This window comes from Caretta caretta, chromosome 14 (assembly GCF_965140235.1).
Source record: "Caretta caretta isolate rCarCar2 chromosome 14, rCarCar1.hap1, whole genome shotgun sequence".
Taxonomy (NCBI): domain Eukaryota; kingdom Metazoa; phylum Chordata; order Testudines; family Cheloniidae; genus Caretta; species Caretta caretta.
Window position 1 is genome coordinate 9,910,177 of NC_134219.1, and position 16,705 is coordinate 9,926,881.

Consider the following 16,705-nt stretch of genomic DNA (forward strand, 5'->3'; position numbering starts at 1 on the left):
TGAGAATTAAAACACGTTTTGAGGCTACAGTTTCCTGTCCAAATAAAAAGATCTATTTTAATCATAAATAATGCACCTTTGGTGCTATATTAACGTGCAGGGGAAATGTACATATCGTACTTTCACCAAGGCTCTTAGGATCTGAGAGCATCTTTAGTTCATTTCAAGACAAGTTGCTTTATATACACAGCATGTTTCAGGTGAGATTTTCAAAGCTGTTTAAGAGATCTGGATGCCCCGTTCTCATTAAAATTAATGGTTTGGGGGCATCCAGTTCTGTTAGGTGGCCTTTAAAATCTCAGGCCAAAATTATTATATTTTCTATTTACAGTGAGAATCTGTTATAGAGAAAACATTATGATGAAAAATTGTTAACAGGTCTGAAACTTAACGAACATGGTCCACTGTAAGTTATGGTGGCAGCAGGACGTGCGTCAAGCCAAAGACGCAAGATATGCCTTTTTTGGGAGGAAAACCAGAAACTAAGAGTTAGTTGTGGCAGCCTTGGTGGATTCTTTTGGTCAGATTAGAAGCTAAATCCCAGGCTGCTACTGTGAGTGAGTAGAAGGTCTGAAGGCTCAGCTGCCTCTTCGAGAGAGATTAGCAGGCCAGGTTGTGGGCAGGAATGCTGAGATGACAAAGAGTGGCCAGAGCTGTCCCGTGACAGTGATTCAGGGCCCAATTTAAGGCACAAGTTTTTGAAAAAGTCTTAAGGACCCGCCCCGCCCTCTAAAAAAAAAAGTCTCTTGGATGTCAGTTTCTGGTGTGTCTGTTTATATCTAAAAAGTGGGGTGCCCCAAAAATCACGAGTCACTTTGGAAAATCTTGGCCAGCATCTCCAGGTCTCCAGCTGGACGGGAATATAAATTTATCATATATAGTTCAACACAACAGTAGCCTGGCATTCCCGTTGGGATACTCTCTCTATTCTCACAAGCCAGGGTTACTTTTCTTTTTTTTTACAAAATGTGCCTTATAGAGCTCATCTCTGTAGAGAATGTGTCAGATTCTTCCCCTCCTCCCTCGATCAAAACTGCATTGTTTGACTAACCATAGCAATTAACAAGGAGACAGAGGCATCTAAGCAGGACCACCTGAACATGCTACTCAGTATTAGACAGTGATCCAGAAGTTCTGCATTAGCTCTGGTAAGATTAAAGACTGGATACAAGACTTATTTTGGTGGCAGCAAACATGTAGTTTGTCTTATTCTGAGGCCAGGTCTATCTCACCACCTACTTTGGGATAACTTACGCCGCTGAGGGGTGTGAATATACCCCCCTTTGAGCAACGTCGGTTACACCGACGTAAGTGCCAGGGGGGACAGTACTAGAGAGAGCGGGAGAGCTTCTCCCACCGACACAGCTACCACCTCTCAGAGAGGTGGATTTATTCTGCCGATGGGAGAGCTCTCTCCTGTTGGCATAGAGCATCTTCACCAGACCCACTGCAGCAGCACTGCTGTAGGGCTTCTAGTGTAGACTAGCCCTGAGAAAAATTCCACAAAGCGACACCACACAACCAGTCTCCACAAGGCCCTGATCCAGCAAGGTACTTAAGCACACGCCTAACTTTAAACCCAGGAGTGGTCCCCTGAAGTCAACAGGTCTATTCAAGTGCTTAGTTGGGTACAAGTTCCATACCACAACTCACTTTACAAAAGCAGAAAGGGAAACTATCCAATACTTACATACTAATACTGACCTTTGGTTGCCTTCAAAGTCCATAGCCCTTGTGGCTTGGAAGAACCTCTCGAATCATCTCACCTGGTCCCCTGCCCAAGTGTAAGAGCTCCTCTAGAATATCTTGCTAAGTGCTACTTCATTAAGCGTCTACATTATGGGTTTGTACACAAACTTTTTAGTTCTGTTTGGTTAGGCTCCAAAATAGGGTGAGGTCCTCAATAAATATAGCTCCATTAAAGTCAATGGAGTCACAAAGGTTCACGTAGGCCAAATCCTTAGCCAGTTGCTTTTTGAAAGGTCAGCTATCAACAGTCACAAACTCATGGTATTAGCATTAACTCCATTGAGGTGAATGGGTTTATCAACAGGGACAAATATGGACTGGTTAGTTAAAGTATGCAGTATCGTTTACAGCTTCTTAGCAACTGGGAGGTGTGCCGGGTTTTCCCCAGGCTGTGCCAACCGAAAATGAGGAGCCAAATGTGTAAACTCAGTTTGAAGCATGAGCAAAATTCTCTCTTGGTTATACAAGAGTAAATCCTCTGAAGTTACTCCAGTTTGACACTGGAATAAATCTGATCAGAAAATCTGGGACCACACTTGAAGAAATGAGATACCATAAGGCACCTGCTATACAGCAAAACAGCGTCTATAACAGCAGTCAGTGCCTTAAATAGATCGCCTTTAGATTGAAAGCTGCCATCCTTTGAAACAAACCCATATTAAGATGGAATTTCTCTATTATTTTGATAATGAAACTAGTTGGATAATGCTAAAATAAGCATCTGAAAAGATCACTAGATTTAGCTACATTCCTAGCAGAACAGGAATTATGTTGCTGATTTGTCTGTGTAACAACCTTCACCTTGACAGTTAATCTGTTCCCGCTTGTTAGAACTTTTATATTCAGTTATTAGCATTGTTTTCTCTCAGTTGCATTACCTCATCTCTTGATGCAGAGTCGATTTCAGCAGCCAGTGATTGGGCTTTTGTCTGTGTTGCAAAGAGATTTTTAGCTTCATAAAGACTAAGACTTAGGATCTGTCCATTAAGGTCATCATTCTGGTCACGAAGTTTCTGATTCTCCTATTAAAATAGGAAAGAGAATGGAATGGAGTTTTCATAAAATGTAAGAAATACACTGCTCAAGTAACATGAAAGCGAACACCACTTTTGTTTTGCATGTCACTATCCACTTTAAGATCTGCCCTTTACAATGGTACCTCTAAGAATGGCCAAACACTGTAGGGTTTCAGAGAAAGACCTAAGTTCCACACAATAATTCCACCTAATGTTACAGGGCCTTCACAGAAGACCTTTCCTACTGATCCCAGCTGTGGATCAGCTTCTGTGCCAAGCGTGATACACTTAAAAGAACAAACAAACAAACAAACCCATGTGTATCTTCACTTTGTTCAGCCACTTAGTACAGAAAATGGAAAACTATCAGCCCTATCTTCATCTTTGTCTTCAAATATGGTTACTGTAAGCATTCCAATTTTGGAGACAGTCTTCAAGCAACACAGACTCCAGTCAGAGTTATTGGGATGACCCCTAGGAGCTTAGTCATATTGGGGAGAAAAATACAGACCGACAAAAGTGCCCCAACTCAAATATGCCTTTATTATTTGTGGCCAAGGTGACAAAACTTCTTGTGTGAACATGTACCACGTTTACTGATGTATGGATTGCTTTTAGGGTCTAGTTCATATAGCATAGGGGTCCCCAAACTGTGGGGCACACTCCCCCCCCAAGGGGGGGCATGGCAGGGCCTGGGCCAGCCCGCAAGAGCAGAAAGGGGGAGAACCACCCAGCCCCACTCTACTCCCAGCTCTCAGGCATGGCTCCATTCCTGGCCCCAGCTCTGGCTCCATTCCTGGCCCCCGACTGTGGTCCAGCTGCGGCTTCCGCTCCTGGCGTCAGCCCCTGGCTATGACTCTGTTCTCGCTTCCAGCCCCAGACCTGCCCGCAGCTGCAGCCCCCCTCCCCAGCAGCAGCAGCCCCACTCCTGGTCCCGGGTCAGGACCATGAAAAGTTTGGGGACCACTGATATAAAGGATAGCAGCCTACTACTGATGCCAGCTAACAGAGTTACTTCCTTATCAAAAGTGACATGGCCTATGGATCTGAAAGCCTCCAGTTTGGATCGCATGGTCAACCCATGTGAGTCGTTGCGTAGGAGACACACACAAATGCACGAGCATGGCTCTTGCACTATGCAGGCTGCATTTACAATCCTTTCAAAAAGCAAACAGAGCTTGGGAAGTCTTAAATGCAAACGCTATAAAGAGCCTCCATATCAGGGCAATGAAAGTTTCTCTTGGGAATTTGTTGATAAAAGTTACAATTAGAGATATTTTTCCAGCATCTCTGCACAATTATCCAATCATCACCCCCATGAACATGAGAGGCTTGGAGCCCCCATCCTGCTCACCTGCTTTAGCCGTTTAATTTCATGCTCCATTTCCACTTCCCTCGTTCTTGCGTTGAATTCACTCACGCTAGACGAGGAGCTTCTCCCCCGGCCAGGGCGCTCGCAATCTAGCTTGTACAGCTGCAGGTGCTCCAGTTCCTTTCGCAAGTCCTCAATGAGCTGCAAGGAGATGAAGACAGGATGGTCCATTTTAATAAGCAGCAAATGACCACCTGCATACGAACTGATCAGCTCTTCAGGGCAGGGACTGCCTAGGTGTTTGGAGGATAACTGGTGCAGTGTGGCTCTGATCCAGACCGGGGCAGCTGGGCGCTTCTGCAACACAGCCAGCCCCTCAGCAGCTCATCTTAGGAAGTGCTGATCACACAGCCAGTTTATGAAGTGTAAGGGTATCTAAGGAACCTTGAAAGGCACCTTCACAGCTGCACCTTTTCAGAGGCATGGAGATTATGGGAGAGCAGCGCTGAAGTCTACAGTTGTGGCAGGGACTATCAGTACGTGTTTGTACAGCGCCTAGCACAATGGGGCTGCCAGCCTGTTCAGTGCCTCTAGGCCCTCCTGCAATACAAGTAAGGGTTAAACAATAAGTGCCACAAGGGGAAATGCCACATCGACAACATTATCCCTGGATCCTCCTGTGGCAGCCCTTGCATGTGACGATGCACCTATTGATTTACTCACTCTTGCAAGGAAGGGCTGCTGGAGTGGGCTCTGTACCTCTGTTCATACCCACCTCCTGAGTAGCTTCCCTCTCCTTGTTAAACTCTAGTCTGTTCTGTCGCAGTTTGTCCATCATCCTTTTGTACAGGTCCATCTCGTCCTTCAGCCGCAGACTGGTGTCTTCTAACCTATCTGACATGCGTTGCCTCTCCTGAAACAAACCAGGAGCTTGATAGCCAAGTTGGACTCCCCCGGCCCATCATGTTTCCAGATCATTGTTTTACACCATGCTCATTGGCCAACACCATTCATCAGCATGGGTGCAGCTACTCTAGGGCCATGTTGCAACTAGAAGCTTAATCTCCTGGAGGTCGCTCCTTCCAGCTATGTGTATGCAGAGCTGTATTCAATCAGTGGAAGTTCTGAGTGTACTAGCACTTAACAGGATCGGGGCCACTATATAAGCAAGCAGCCTCCCAGGATAACAAAAACAGGTACTTTATCTGTCAGTGAATATTCCAGAACTCTTCCGAGAGCCAGAGAAGTGGGATATTTCTGTATAGTTTAGGGAGATAATTTCTTAAAAGCATAAAAGCTTAAACACATGACACAAACTTGCCATTTGAAGACCGAGAACTCTCCTCCTCATCCCCTGCCATCATTTTCCTTGCAAAACCCTTCAGTTTTCAAACTAATTTAGGAGAACGCAATTCATTTTACCATGCTGAAAGGAAAACTCACTATGCCTCTGATCTAACGCCTAACGAAGTCAACGGAAAGACACCCATTCATTTCAATGGGTCTTGGATAGGACTATAAAAGCCAGTCACTTTTGAAGTTTGCCTCAGAAATATTCCTTTAGGTGTGAAGTGTGACTGAGGGTCTCCCAATTCCATTTACATTATTTTTCTCTTATTTTGGAGATTGTCAGTTAAAAAACCTTATCGTTTAGCGACTAATTTTTGCCCACACAGCTGACTAGCAATCACTTATTACACAGATATGTTCAGCACTCAGAAGTTTAATTACCTCATCTAGTTTCTCTGTTTGTGATTTCAGTCGCGTAACAGTGGTTTTGAGTTCACCATTTTCTTCTTCAAGCTGTTGAACCCTATATAAAGACAGCGAGATTTACAGTAAACACAATCAGCAGGGAAAGTGTGGGGGATTGAGAGAAACATGCTCCCCAGAAAACCCCATTCATCTGGTCTCTTTATTGAGCCTAGGTGTTTAAAGACAAAACTTCTCCCAGTGGTTTTCAGCAGTATCACTGATTTGGTTTAAGTGGCCAAAGATCCATATGGACATTTGGATGTGAGGGGGACGGGCCTGGCACAAGACCCTGAATAGAGCCTAAGAGAAAGGAACCAGTCCACAGAGAAGTGTCTGATACAGTTGGCCCCAGTTCCTTCCTTGAAGCACTAATTTTAGAAAGCCAAATACCTACTTATTTAAGCTGCTCATGTAGACTTCTACATTCAATGGTTGCTGAGAAAGCAGTGACATGTCTGTATACGAAGCCAGTAATAAGAGGCAACTGAACTTTTACTGTCTTCTAAGCTTCTAGTGGGCATCTCTTGCACAAAGACAGAACACACAAGGCCTGACTTGCCACCCTGAACCTTGGGCAGTAATTTACCAGCATTCTAGTAGCTTTTTACACCCATTCTGCATAGATATAAACAGCTTTCCAAGGGCTAAGACAGCAGAGACTCTGTCTCACATCCTTCCTGTCCTGGTTGAAGATAAAATAGACGCCTGTGTCTGCGTAGAGGCAACAAGAATAGAGTCCTTGGCCCAAGTTCTAGTTTTATGGTTGATTGTGCTTTCTAGATTACTTGGGCATGCTCACAGGAGGCTCTCTTACAGGCTTTGCTGCCTCACAATATGCCAGAGTTACCACTTGGCATCCTTCAGTGCCCAGTGCAAGGCCCTTGGCTGAATGTCTGTACATCTGGGAGAACATCTAACAGCTGACTGCAGTTGGGTTCTTGTCAGCAGTGTGAGGGTAATTATTTTCCTGTTTGATTTGAGTGATGGTAGGTGCCCAGAAAGCCATTAGTGAAGTACATTTACATAACACATTTGTTCTTCTGCCATAAGACACACTGCCACAATGCAACTTGAGTAGGGAGTCAACAAATCTCAATTCAGGGGAAAAGCCAAGTATATCCCATTCTCCTGTCCTTTTTGGGTACATAGTGTGTCTATCAAGTTGTTCTGCATGGGCAGACCTCTACCAAGGGGGCTCTGTGAACAGGGATCAGCTGGGAGAATTTGGGTCTTACAGTAAGTTCTCCAGGGCAGGGATCCTTCCTACACTCAAAAAACTTAGCATGCCTTTGGACGTTACACAACTAAGTGACTCCTCTTCAATTATTTTAAGTATCTAACCCGTAACCATCTGCACACAAGGCAACATACAATCTAGGTTCACACACTAATGGAAAAAGTGGATTACAAAAAACACATGAGGAAAACAGCCATTAGATCTTCTGCTTCTAAGTGGATCTAAACAACACATCATCCCAGCTAGTATGTTTTTACCTTGTATTTAGCAGTTCAATTTCAGTGCCCTTTTCTTTTTCATACTTGCTGTATGCTTCTCTATGCCGTTTTATTTCTTCTTCCAGTGTTTGTTCAGCTGACGTCTCTTGGTCTTTCAACAGTTCTTCTAGTTCATGAACTCTAGGAAGGTCAGTCATTTTGGTAACAATTTCAAACACTTGCCCACACATCACATTCAAGAGCATCAAATACACACACACACTTTTATTCTATACTGATTTACCACTTAGATCCTTTTATGCACATTTCCCAGCAGCCAAAGTTAAGGAATATCTAATTCTCCATTATGGCCATTCTCTGTATTAACATGCTGGGTTCTCTCTGTGAACGTAGGCCAGTTTTCTGCCACGAGTATGTATACCATAAAAGACATGGGGGCATCCCCTTCATAACATGATGTGAGATGACTCTCCCTAGACAGCCGCCAGCTGCAAGCAAGTCAGATACTCTGCTTGGCAGGACCATAACTGCTACTCTTGGTTAAAGGACACAATTCACTGCACATGCAGCAAGGCTGTGGAGTTCCATTTTTTGGGCTTCCCAGATGAAAAGCTTTGAGGACACTTGCTCTGTGTATGACAGTGACACGCACAAAATTCACCTGAAAGTTCACACTTTGTTCTATTTAGGCAGCTGGGACCCAATACTGGATTTCCACTTTCCTTCTAGTCTCATTATAGCTCTGCTCCTGAAGGAATTGCAGTGACACAGCACAGAGGAAGCAGGCTGCATGTTTTATTACCTGTGAACTAGCTGCGTGTTTTCCTGTTTCAGTTTGCTCTTCAGGTCTCCGTTTGTCATGTTATCATTTTCCAGTTCGGTCACCTTTTTTTCTAAATAAGTGACCTAGAAAGAGAAGAGGATTTGAGTCTCTTTCACACCCACCCAGCCTCTTACATCTAAACCACAACAGGGGGCAAAGCTGCACTTGAGTGCCAAAGGCAAAATTTAATACAAGGGTCTAGGTTTCCAAGAGAGCAGGAGTGCATCTAGTTCTGATCTTCCCTTAAGGTCACGTCCCCAAAAACTGATCAATGCAAACGCACAATGAATTGACGCTTAGAAGTGCATATTTACTGGAATTAGATACATAGAGAAATTAAGCTGCATAGCATCACTTTAATAGACAGATTGTCATTACTTCATTTGCATGAATAACACTCAGCCTCTTACAACAAGGTAGTGCAATGAGATTTAGTGCTTATGAGGGTGAATCCTCCAAGGCGGTAGGCAGGCTTGGCTTCTACCAAAGTGACTCTCACAGGACTCCCTTGAAGGGCCCTTGTAGGGTCAGCCTGTTGGAGGGAAAGTGATGCAGTGGGACAGGGCCCCAGACTGGAAGGCAAAACCTGGGCTCTATACACAGCTCTGCCATGGACTTGCTGCTGCAGCTTGGGCAGGTCACATTGGCCAAGTGTGTCCCCTAATTTTAGGTGCCCAACTTGAGATGCCTTGAGCCTGAGTTTGGATTTGGGAGTGCTCACCTCCTTGAAAATCAAGCCCCTGTAAGGCGCCTCAGAAGTTGGGCTCCAAAATGGGGCACTGAAAGCTTGGGTTTGCTTATATAAATTTTGGACTTCGAGGCCCAGTGGGCCTCAGTTTGGGAAACTGAGCTAAGCTGCAGCAAAATGAGCAGCTACCTCGATAATGGAATTGACAGACACATTGGGCCCAATCTCATTCACATTAAGGCTTCTTTATGCTGCTCTGGCAGCCCAGAGGGGCCATAAATGGATGTACTTGTCATCCATACTGGCTTTATTGGCATATCAATTTTAAAGGCCCTTTTACACTGTCAGAGCGCAGGTAAGGGCTTTCTTTTTTACACAGAAGTTGTCCCACTATCACTATACCAGTGTAGTTAAAGCAGTACAACCGCTTAGGGTAGACGCCGTTATACTGGCATAGCTAGCCCTGGGGGGAAAAGAATAAACTGTGCTGGCATAAAACCCCTTTATATTGCTATAACTGTACCCATGCAAGAGTTTTACTGGGATAACCATTTTAGTTTAAAAAAATGTATATTATATATAAATAACCTCATGTGCAACTGAAATACTGATACAAAAGCTATGTTTTGACCAGGCATTTAGTGGAGATAAGAATCAGACCCATTGTTGCTTTTTCATTTTCTTACTCCGTGAAAGGCTTACATATTAATCACGTTACATGTCATCATATTTCAATAAAGAATTCTTAGCTTGTACTTTCATTCTCTTTTTGGTTAGGTTCTTCTATTTCTTTTGGGAGAGGAAGTGAACATGAACTTTGGGATATTCCATTACTCCTCACTTTTCGTTAGAGATCCTGACTGATCTTGCCCATATCTACTAGCCACCTCGGGTGACTCTTTCTGGTAGACAGACAGGTCTCTGGCTGCACCAACAAGAGCTGTGCTGAATCTGTCAATCATGATGTGAAGGCTCCTCACCTTTTCAGTGATATCATTATCGCACGAGTCTATGCTGTCTCGGAACAAGTCCTCCATGCTGCCATTGCTGCTGCTGAAATTACTGTTGTGGAAGAGTTGTCTGGAAGAGCAGAAGGATTATTTTACATCATAGGGGGAAAAAAAAAAGTCTACTTTATGGACTGGCTTTGCACCTTGAATGTCCCCAGCTAACATCTGTGCAATAGCTTCAACATAACTTAACTACGTATGGCTCTGATTACACTTGACTTTGTCGTCCTACTTTAACCAATACGTTTATTCCACGATGCAAATGTCTGTTGCTTGTCAAATTAGGCAGGGTTAAAAAGAGGTTAGTTGTTTATAGTTAACCACTATTTGTCCTTGTCCACGCCAGATGTGGAGTTAAAGTTGCATGTAACATCATGTTCACTTACATGCTAGATGCCAAATCTGGGGGAAGGTGGGACCTAAATGATGTTGATAGGCTTCTGTGTAGCTATACCTATCAGTTTTGCAGAACAAGTGGCACAAAAGTTCTCTTTATTTACAGAAAAAACATAGAAGATTCCACTGTGTGATGCTGCAATATGCAAGAATTAAGAATACTTAAGACTGGTTTGAAACTACCTGTTTGGAAGTTACGTACAAGCTGCATGTTTGCAGATTTTCCTCACCACATTACGATGCTTTAACTTTGAGAGAGAGGATATGCCACTGTCTGGTACGTACAAAAAGTCACTGCTTCCCAAAGAGGGGTAGTATTAAGATTTCCTGGACCAGATCCAGTATGAGTATTGCATTCCTCCTCCACCCAAGTCCGTGTACTTAGTCTTAACTTGGACCTGAATCTGGAGTGACCACCACCATTTTTAAACAGCTGGGCAATTCCCTTTGCCCTCTGGCAACAAAACTAGGTCAGGAAGGCAATAAAATAGTAATTCCTGATGGGGCATAAGACGCAAACAGGATGGCATCTTTTCAAACTCCTAACAAGGAAACAACTGGCTGATTCACCTACTGGGCCAGCTTGTCCACTCCAAGAGCCTGTTGCTGACTAGAATGGCTCTGATGAGTTCGCTCACTTATGGAATATTGAAGGCGGCAGCTCTATAATCAGAGAAATTATATTCTTCCTAAATCCAGCACTCAAGTGGCTATGTTGGCCTCCAGACAGAAGAGATTTTATTACAACACTTTCAGCAACATGACGCTAACTTGGAATTCAATTAGCTTAGCTTCCCATTCATGTGCAATGCCACACCTATATGGTCTCTCCTCCACATTGGTGGGTAATTAATTCCTTCACCAGGGACTTCATGCCAGGAGGTGCTGAGAGTCTCTCTCAATTGAGACCATACAGAATTAGTTGTGGACAAAGAACTACATTAAATTGTAGTGAGCGTGGAATAAATCAGCAGAGAAATAAGTCAGCAAAGCCGGTAAATAGGGGTTTGACTAACCAACTTCTGTTTTATAAGCTAACTCAGAATTAAATGTGCTACTTGACTGAGGAGGGAAGAGAGAAGGAGGAATCCTAACCTTAAGCTGCATTTCTTCTGATGCGGCTGCTTCCAGCCGCAACCATGTCAAACCTCCCCCCCCCTCGACACTTCCTCCCCACCTAAAGCTTCTCTTCTGCACACCCTATTTGGTTTCTTTTGAGTACTTCATTCTTAGTATGAATCCGTGACATCAGCATGAATTCTGGTCACAAATGATTTCAAAGTACTCAGAATGAGCTCAAGTGTCTTACCTTCCAAAAGCTGTGCTTGAGATTTTTCGGTTGGGGCTACATGGAGACAGAAGGAATAATGTAGTAAGCAAGCAGTTTATTTGGTTATTGTGCAATTCAGTAAAATCTCAGTTTAGTTGCCAATTGAGTTCCGTACAGCATATACAGCTGTCTTATTTTAGCTTTTAATTTGCTCCACCAAAACATGGTCATAAAACTTAATCATAAACTACACTAATAATTAATGGAACTCCTTGCCAGAGGATGTTGTGAAGGCCAAGACTATAACAGCGTTCAAAAAAGAACTAGATAAATTCATGGAGGATAGTTCCATCAATGGCTATTAGCCAGGATGGGCAGGGATGGTGTCCCTAGCCTCTGTTTGCCAGAAGTTGGGAATGGGCAACAGGGGATGGATCACTGGAGGATTACCTGTTCTGTTCATTCCCTCGGGGGCACCTGGCATTGGCCTTTGTCAGAAGACAGGACACTGGGCTAGATGGACCTTTAGTCTGACCCAGTATGGCCATTCTTATGCAACATGAAGTTGGGTGTAGAGCCATAAGCTACCGTGATCATGAATAAAATGAATTTGGGAATACTATATTCAGTACAAACAGCACTATCATATTTAAACAGATTTTTGCCAGCTTGAGTCAAAATGAAACTGTAGAACGGTATCTGCTGCAACTCATACACACGAGCAAATCCACTAGCCACCCCTACCCCACGATACATAGAAATGCACGGCTCTGTGACTGAGACCGATTGCACATCTTTTGTTGAAGCAGAACACTACTCTGAATTCAGGACTGTCAGTTGCAACGTCAAATTTCATACCAAAATGGTCAAAGATACAACCACCACATTTTATATACTGCTGTGACAGCAGCTGTAACTGTTACATAACATATACTTGGTCATTGTTTTCTTATCAAGACTAGATGAAGTGCATTAAGTTCTAGTTCCTGGGAATGTGAAAAGAGGCAAGCTTTGTATTCAGCTTCTAGGGGGAGCTAAAGGTTCACAGATGAATTGCCACTATAAGCAAGGGATTTGTAGAAATATTTAGACTCCTTCAGAGTCTAAGGAAAATGCTTTGCAACTGTCTATCTACATGTGGGTGGCAATATTGGGGACAGAGATATAAAGGAAAAAGCTAGAACTCTTGAGGAAGTCACCATCATCCTGGTTTTAAAGTTGCATTTTTTTCCCAAATCTGGTTTTAGGTTAATAAAATCCTCAAGCCACTTGAATCTGCCCCAGGATCTCTAGATTCTATGGTTTGATTCTCAGCTGGTGTAAACTGTCAGTCCCATTGACATCCATGACCACAGCAGTGGAGCTATGACAATTTACACTAGCTGAGGATCCACCCCAGAGACTCATTAGATCAACTTATCTCCCTCCGTGACAGAAACGTGCTACAGGGAACAATCCCAGACAAGTAACAGTATTTTATCCATGGGTGCTGAGCAGTAGGGCTTCCCACTTCCTTGGGGAGGTTGTTCCACAGGCAAATACCACCCACACTCTGCAATTCAAGATCTCATTGTTTAAGTATTTAAAATGAAGAGGACATTAGTGCTCCAACTGAGAAATAGTTTCTTGATGGTAGGGAGAAGTTCTTGTTAAAATCAGGCAAGGTTTGAATATCCTATGCTATTCTTCAACAAGAACAACTGCCTGTTACATTTGATACTAGCTAGATGTGATGTATTGGATACAAGTTAACAGGAAAAAAGATGGGGCATATTACTGCAGTTTCCCCTTCTTATTTAGTAGCTGTTGCTTTGACTGCTGACTAGCCCCATTTCAAAAGGGACTGCTGAGAACAGAGTGCTGGCAACTCACCTGTTTGCTTTCAAGTTTTTCAGCCTCGCTTCCAAGTCATTAAGCAGGTTTATTTTTTTGCAGCACTGGGAGCAGTAGACGTCCAGTAACTCGCTGTTATAAACGTGCCTCATTTTCCTCGGCGTTTGCCCAGCACTGTTTGCGGGAAAGGAGACCTGTTACTGGCTATTGTTACTAATTCAAATTCATTTCCCTCTTAGTGGTATTTCATAAATAGTCACGTTGCAGTAAGCGTGCTGGGGAATGCATTGCCACTCCCACCACACCTGCTCTGTCAAGGCCAGCTACAGGAACAGAGATAGGGTTCCAGAGCCCATTCGGATCAACTATATGCTGCTAATTACCACAATACCAAATCCCACTTGGAGGAGGGATTTTAAAAGAGCAAATGGTTTCTGCTATGTCTACACCAGGGGTTTTCAAACTTTTCAGGCTGCGTACCCCTTTCCAAATAACGCAGTCTACCACATACCCCTATCTGAGATAGGGTCATAACATACCCATGTGTTGTCTGCTATGACAGGATTTTTCTTGCATACCCCCGGTGAGCTCACATACTCTAGGAGGTTGAAAACCACTGGTCTATGCTATCAGAACCACTGAGAGTCTGATTCTCGGTTATTCTGAGCCCAGGGTAATGGGAAAAGACAGGATCAGCTGATTGTAGTTCAGCGTCTCTCTCTCCCTCTCCAAGTATTAAAGAGCGAGTACTTCCTGAAGAGATTTAAGACATTCAGGTTCAATCTTCGTATTTTTTTTTCCAATACAAGCTCATCCATCCTTACAAGACATGTCTTTTTGTAAGGGAATATTTAATACACAGTGTTAGAATGCTAAAAAGGGAGACATTCATACTAGTCATCCCCAAACATTGCACAAGCACTAACGTTGTTCAAGGTCTAATCTGATTTCCAGCTTTAAGTCAGTCAATTTCTAATAGTTGCGAAATCCAAGTATTGCAATATATAAAGAGAATCAATCTAGGAGCAAAGCTAGGGGGTTTATTGCAGTGTGACCTGACATTACAGGCACTGGAAACAACGTAGTCGTCGCTGTGGCTTTTACAAGAAAGACATTTGCTAGTAGTGTTGTGGGCAGAAATTGAAATTTTAGTTTTCAAGTAACTAGACAATCCAAGAAGTTCTGGTACGGCCCCTGTACACATGCTCAGAAGAATATGCTGTCAAAATAAATAAGTACCAACCTGGAAGACACAGATGAGCCAAGGTCAGAGTAGGCGTTGGTTCTGGTCTCATCATCAGGGCATGGACTGCTGGGAGTAAAATCCACATCGTCTCCTTCCCCATAGTCTTCAAATTGTTCCTCGTTACTGATCAGAGAGGCGGTGGAATAGGTGGAGAGGTCAGAGGGGTTGTGAGGACTTGACCTGAAACAAGACATCAGAACGGGTAGGAGGCCAATCCTCAGAAGACTGCCTTTTGCCCAAGGCAGTTTTCTCAGCTGGTTTGGGCTGGCAACTTCTTATTCAAAAGTCAAAAGCTTTCATGATCCACTTGCATTTACTAAAAAAAAAAAACTACCCCTAATTACAGCAATAAACCCATATAACAGTGTGTGTGTTTGTGAGGTTGACAGGACAACTGACCTTAAAGGGCAAGGGATATGGCAATCGGTGAAACAAGATTCTTTAACTTTAGATTGTAATAACATTTCAATGCCTCACGCTCCCTTGCCTTTCATGAGCTTCCTCCTCTGGTGCAGAGGGTGTCACAACACACAAAGCTGACCTAAGGGCTCAGGAAGCACTTTAAAAAATTGGGGTAGAGAACAGAGTTAAATAATTTGCTGAAGGTCACATGACAAGTGGCAGAGCCGGAATGAAATGGGAACCTGACTCAAGTCTCCTCGACAATACGGCCGTTTCTGCATTACTGCTGTTTTTACAAGAAGCTAGACTCCTCTGCATGAGAGCTCACAAGCAGGGCCCTTTCATCTGTACCTGGTCTCTTCTGGAATCTAAAGTTTAAACAAAGCAACATTTTAAAGTGAATGGTGGCTGGATGGCACAAATGTCATTTTCACATGCTGCCCCCTGCCAGTATTTCAGATGTAGGCTCTCGTTTTTCCCTCCTTTGCTGAGATGCACTTGTAATTCATATTTCTAAAGGTCAATAATTTACAAAGCCAGAATTTAGGGCAACTCAAGTCTTGCACAGAACAAGAGGACATTTGGGACCATACACATAGGCAGGCTTAAATTCTGCTAGAGGAGATTTATCAGATTATTACTCCCTGAAGAGGGGACAGATTAGTAACTAGTCAGCAAAGCATTTTAACACCTTCTGTTCTTAAAGGTTGCAGTAAAGATTGTGCATGGAAGGGTTCTGGGGACCAAAATTTGTATAGACCCAGTAGCTGCAGTTACTGTCCTAGATACTCATCTGGCCCCCCATTACTGTAGCTTCTGAGCACCTCAGTATTTACCCTCAGATCCCCACTTCAAGGTAGGGCAGGGCTATTATCCACATTTTACAGAGGGGGAACTGAGGCACAGGGAGACTAAGCAACTTGCCAAAGGTCACTCAGGAAGTCTGTGGTGGAGCAGGGAATTGAACTGAGGTGCTCCAAACTAGCACCCTAACCATGAGGTCATCCTTCTTCTCCAGGCCTATTGCTCCCCATAACCAGAACTGACTGGAGGCCTACACCTTGCTCCTCTTCTGTTATCTAGACCCACAACTCCAGAAACGCTTCAGTGGTTGGGACCTTCCCAACCCATCCCTCCCACAGTTTATGATTGGCAGATATGCCGTGAATGAGGCATGGATTACAGGAAGAGAAAGGAGGGTCATGATTAAGGCAGTTGAATACTGCCCTGGAGAATTGGATTTTATCCCTGCCTCTGCCACAGAGGTTCTACATGATGCTGGGCAAGTCACTTACCCCAAACTTTTCACAGGCAGGCACTAATCATCTGATCCTTCTTTTCTGGGTGCCTGACGTGACTTGTTAACATCACAGGCCCAGGCCTGCAAAGCCCTAGCGGCCAACAAACTGAACGGTGCCTCCTGACGTCAGGGGGAATCCAACGCACAGGATGGCAACGCAAAGCTCCTCAACTACATCTGCAAAGCCTTTTCAGCCCAGCCCTCACATCCTTTGAGCGTGACAGAAGAGTAAGGCTGAAGAAGCACCTGCACACTCTGCTGCTTTGCTGTGGATTCACACTGGAGTCCTAACACAAATGGGCTCCAGGAGATCGGAAGGCGAACAAGGAAAACCCACCCATTTTTGGCAATTAGCACAGTGCTCAAATCAGAACTCAACCAGCGCTGTCACTATAAAGCGGGACTTTGTCCCAGCCGAGGTGCCACAGACACACGTTCAACCTACTGGAG

At 43.9% G+C, this 16,705-nt stretch overlaps 1 protein-coding gene across 3 annotated transcripts in view; it reads right to left on the bottom strand.

Moving 5' to 3' along the window:
• RAB11FIP4 (RAB11 family interacting protein 4) overlaps nt 1–16,705 on the bottom strand; it is a 211,065-nt gene that overhangs the window by 13,073 nt on the left and 181,287 nt on the right. For all 3 annotated transcript variants that reach the window (XM_048817606.2, XM_075119242.1, XM_048817607.2), the window contains 10 exons: nt 14,551–14,733; nt 13,347–13,481; nt 11,514–11,549; nt 9,779–9,878; nt 8,090–8,193; nt 7,327–7,467; nt 5,809–5,890; nt 4,853–4,990; nt 4,120–4,278; nt 2,628–2,771 (listed from right to left, as the gene is read on the bottom strand). In XM_048817606.2, the coding sequence (XP_048673563.1) occupies nt 2,628–2,771; nt 4,120–4,278; nt 4,853–4,990; nt 5,809–5,890; nt 7,327–7,467; nt 8,090–8,193; nt 9,779–9,878; nt 11,514–11,549; nt 13,347–13,481; nt 14,551–14,733 (1,222 nt within the window). The remainder of the gene's footprint in view (nt 1–2,627; nt 2,772–4,119; nt 4,279–4,852; nt 4,991–5,808; nt 5,891–7,326; nt 7,468–8,089; nt 8,194–9,778; nt 9,879–11,513; nt 11,550–13,346; nt 13,482–14,550; nt 14,734–16,705) is intronic.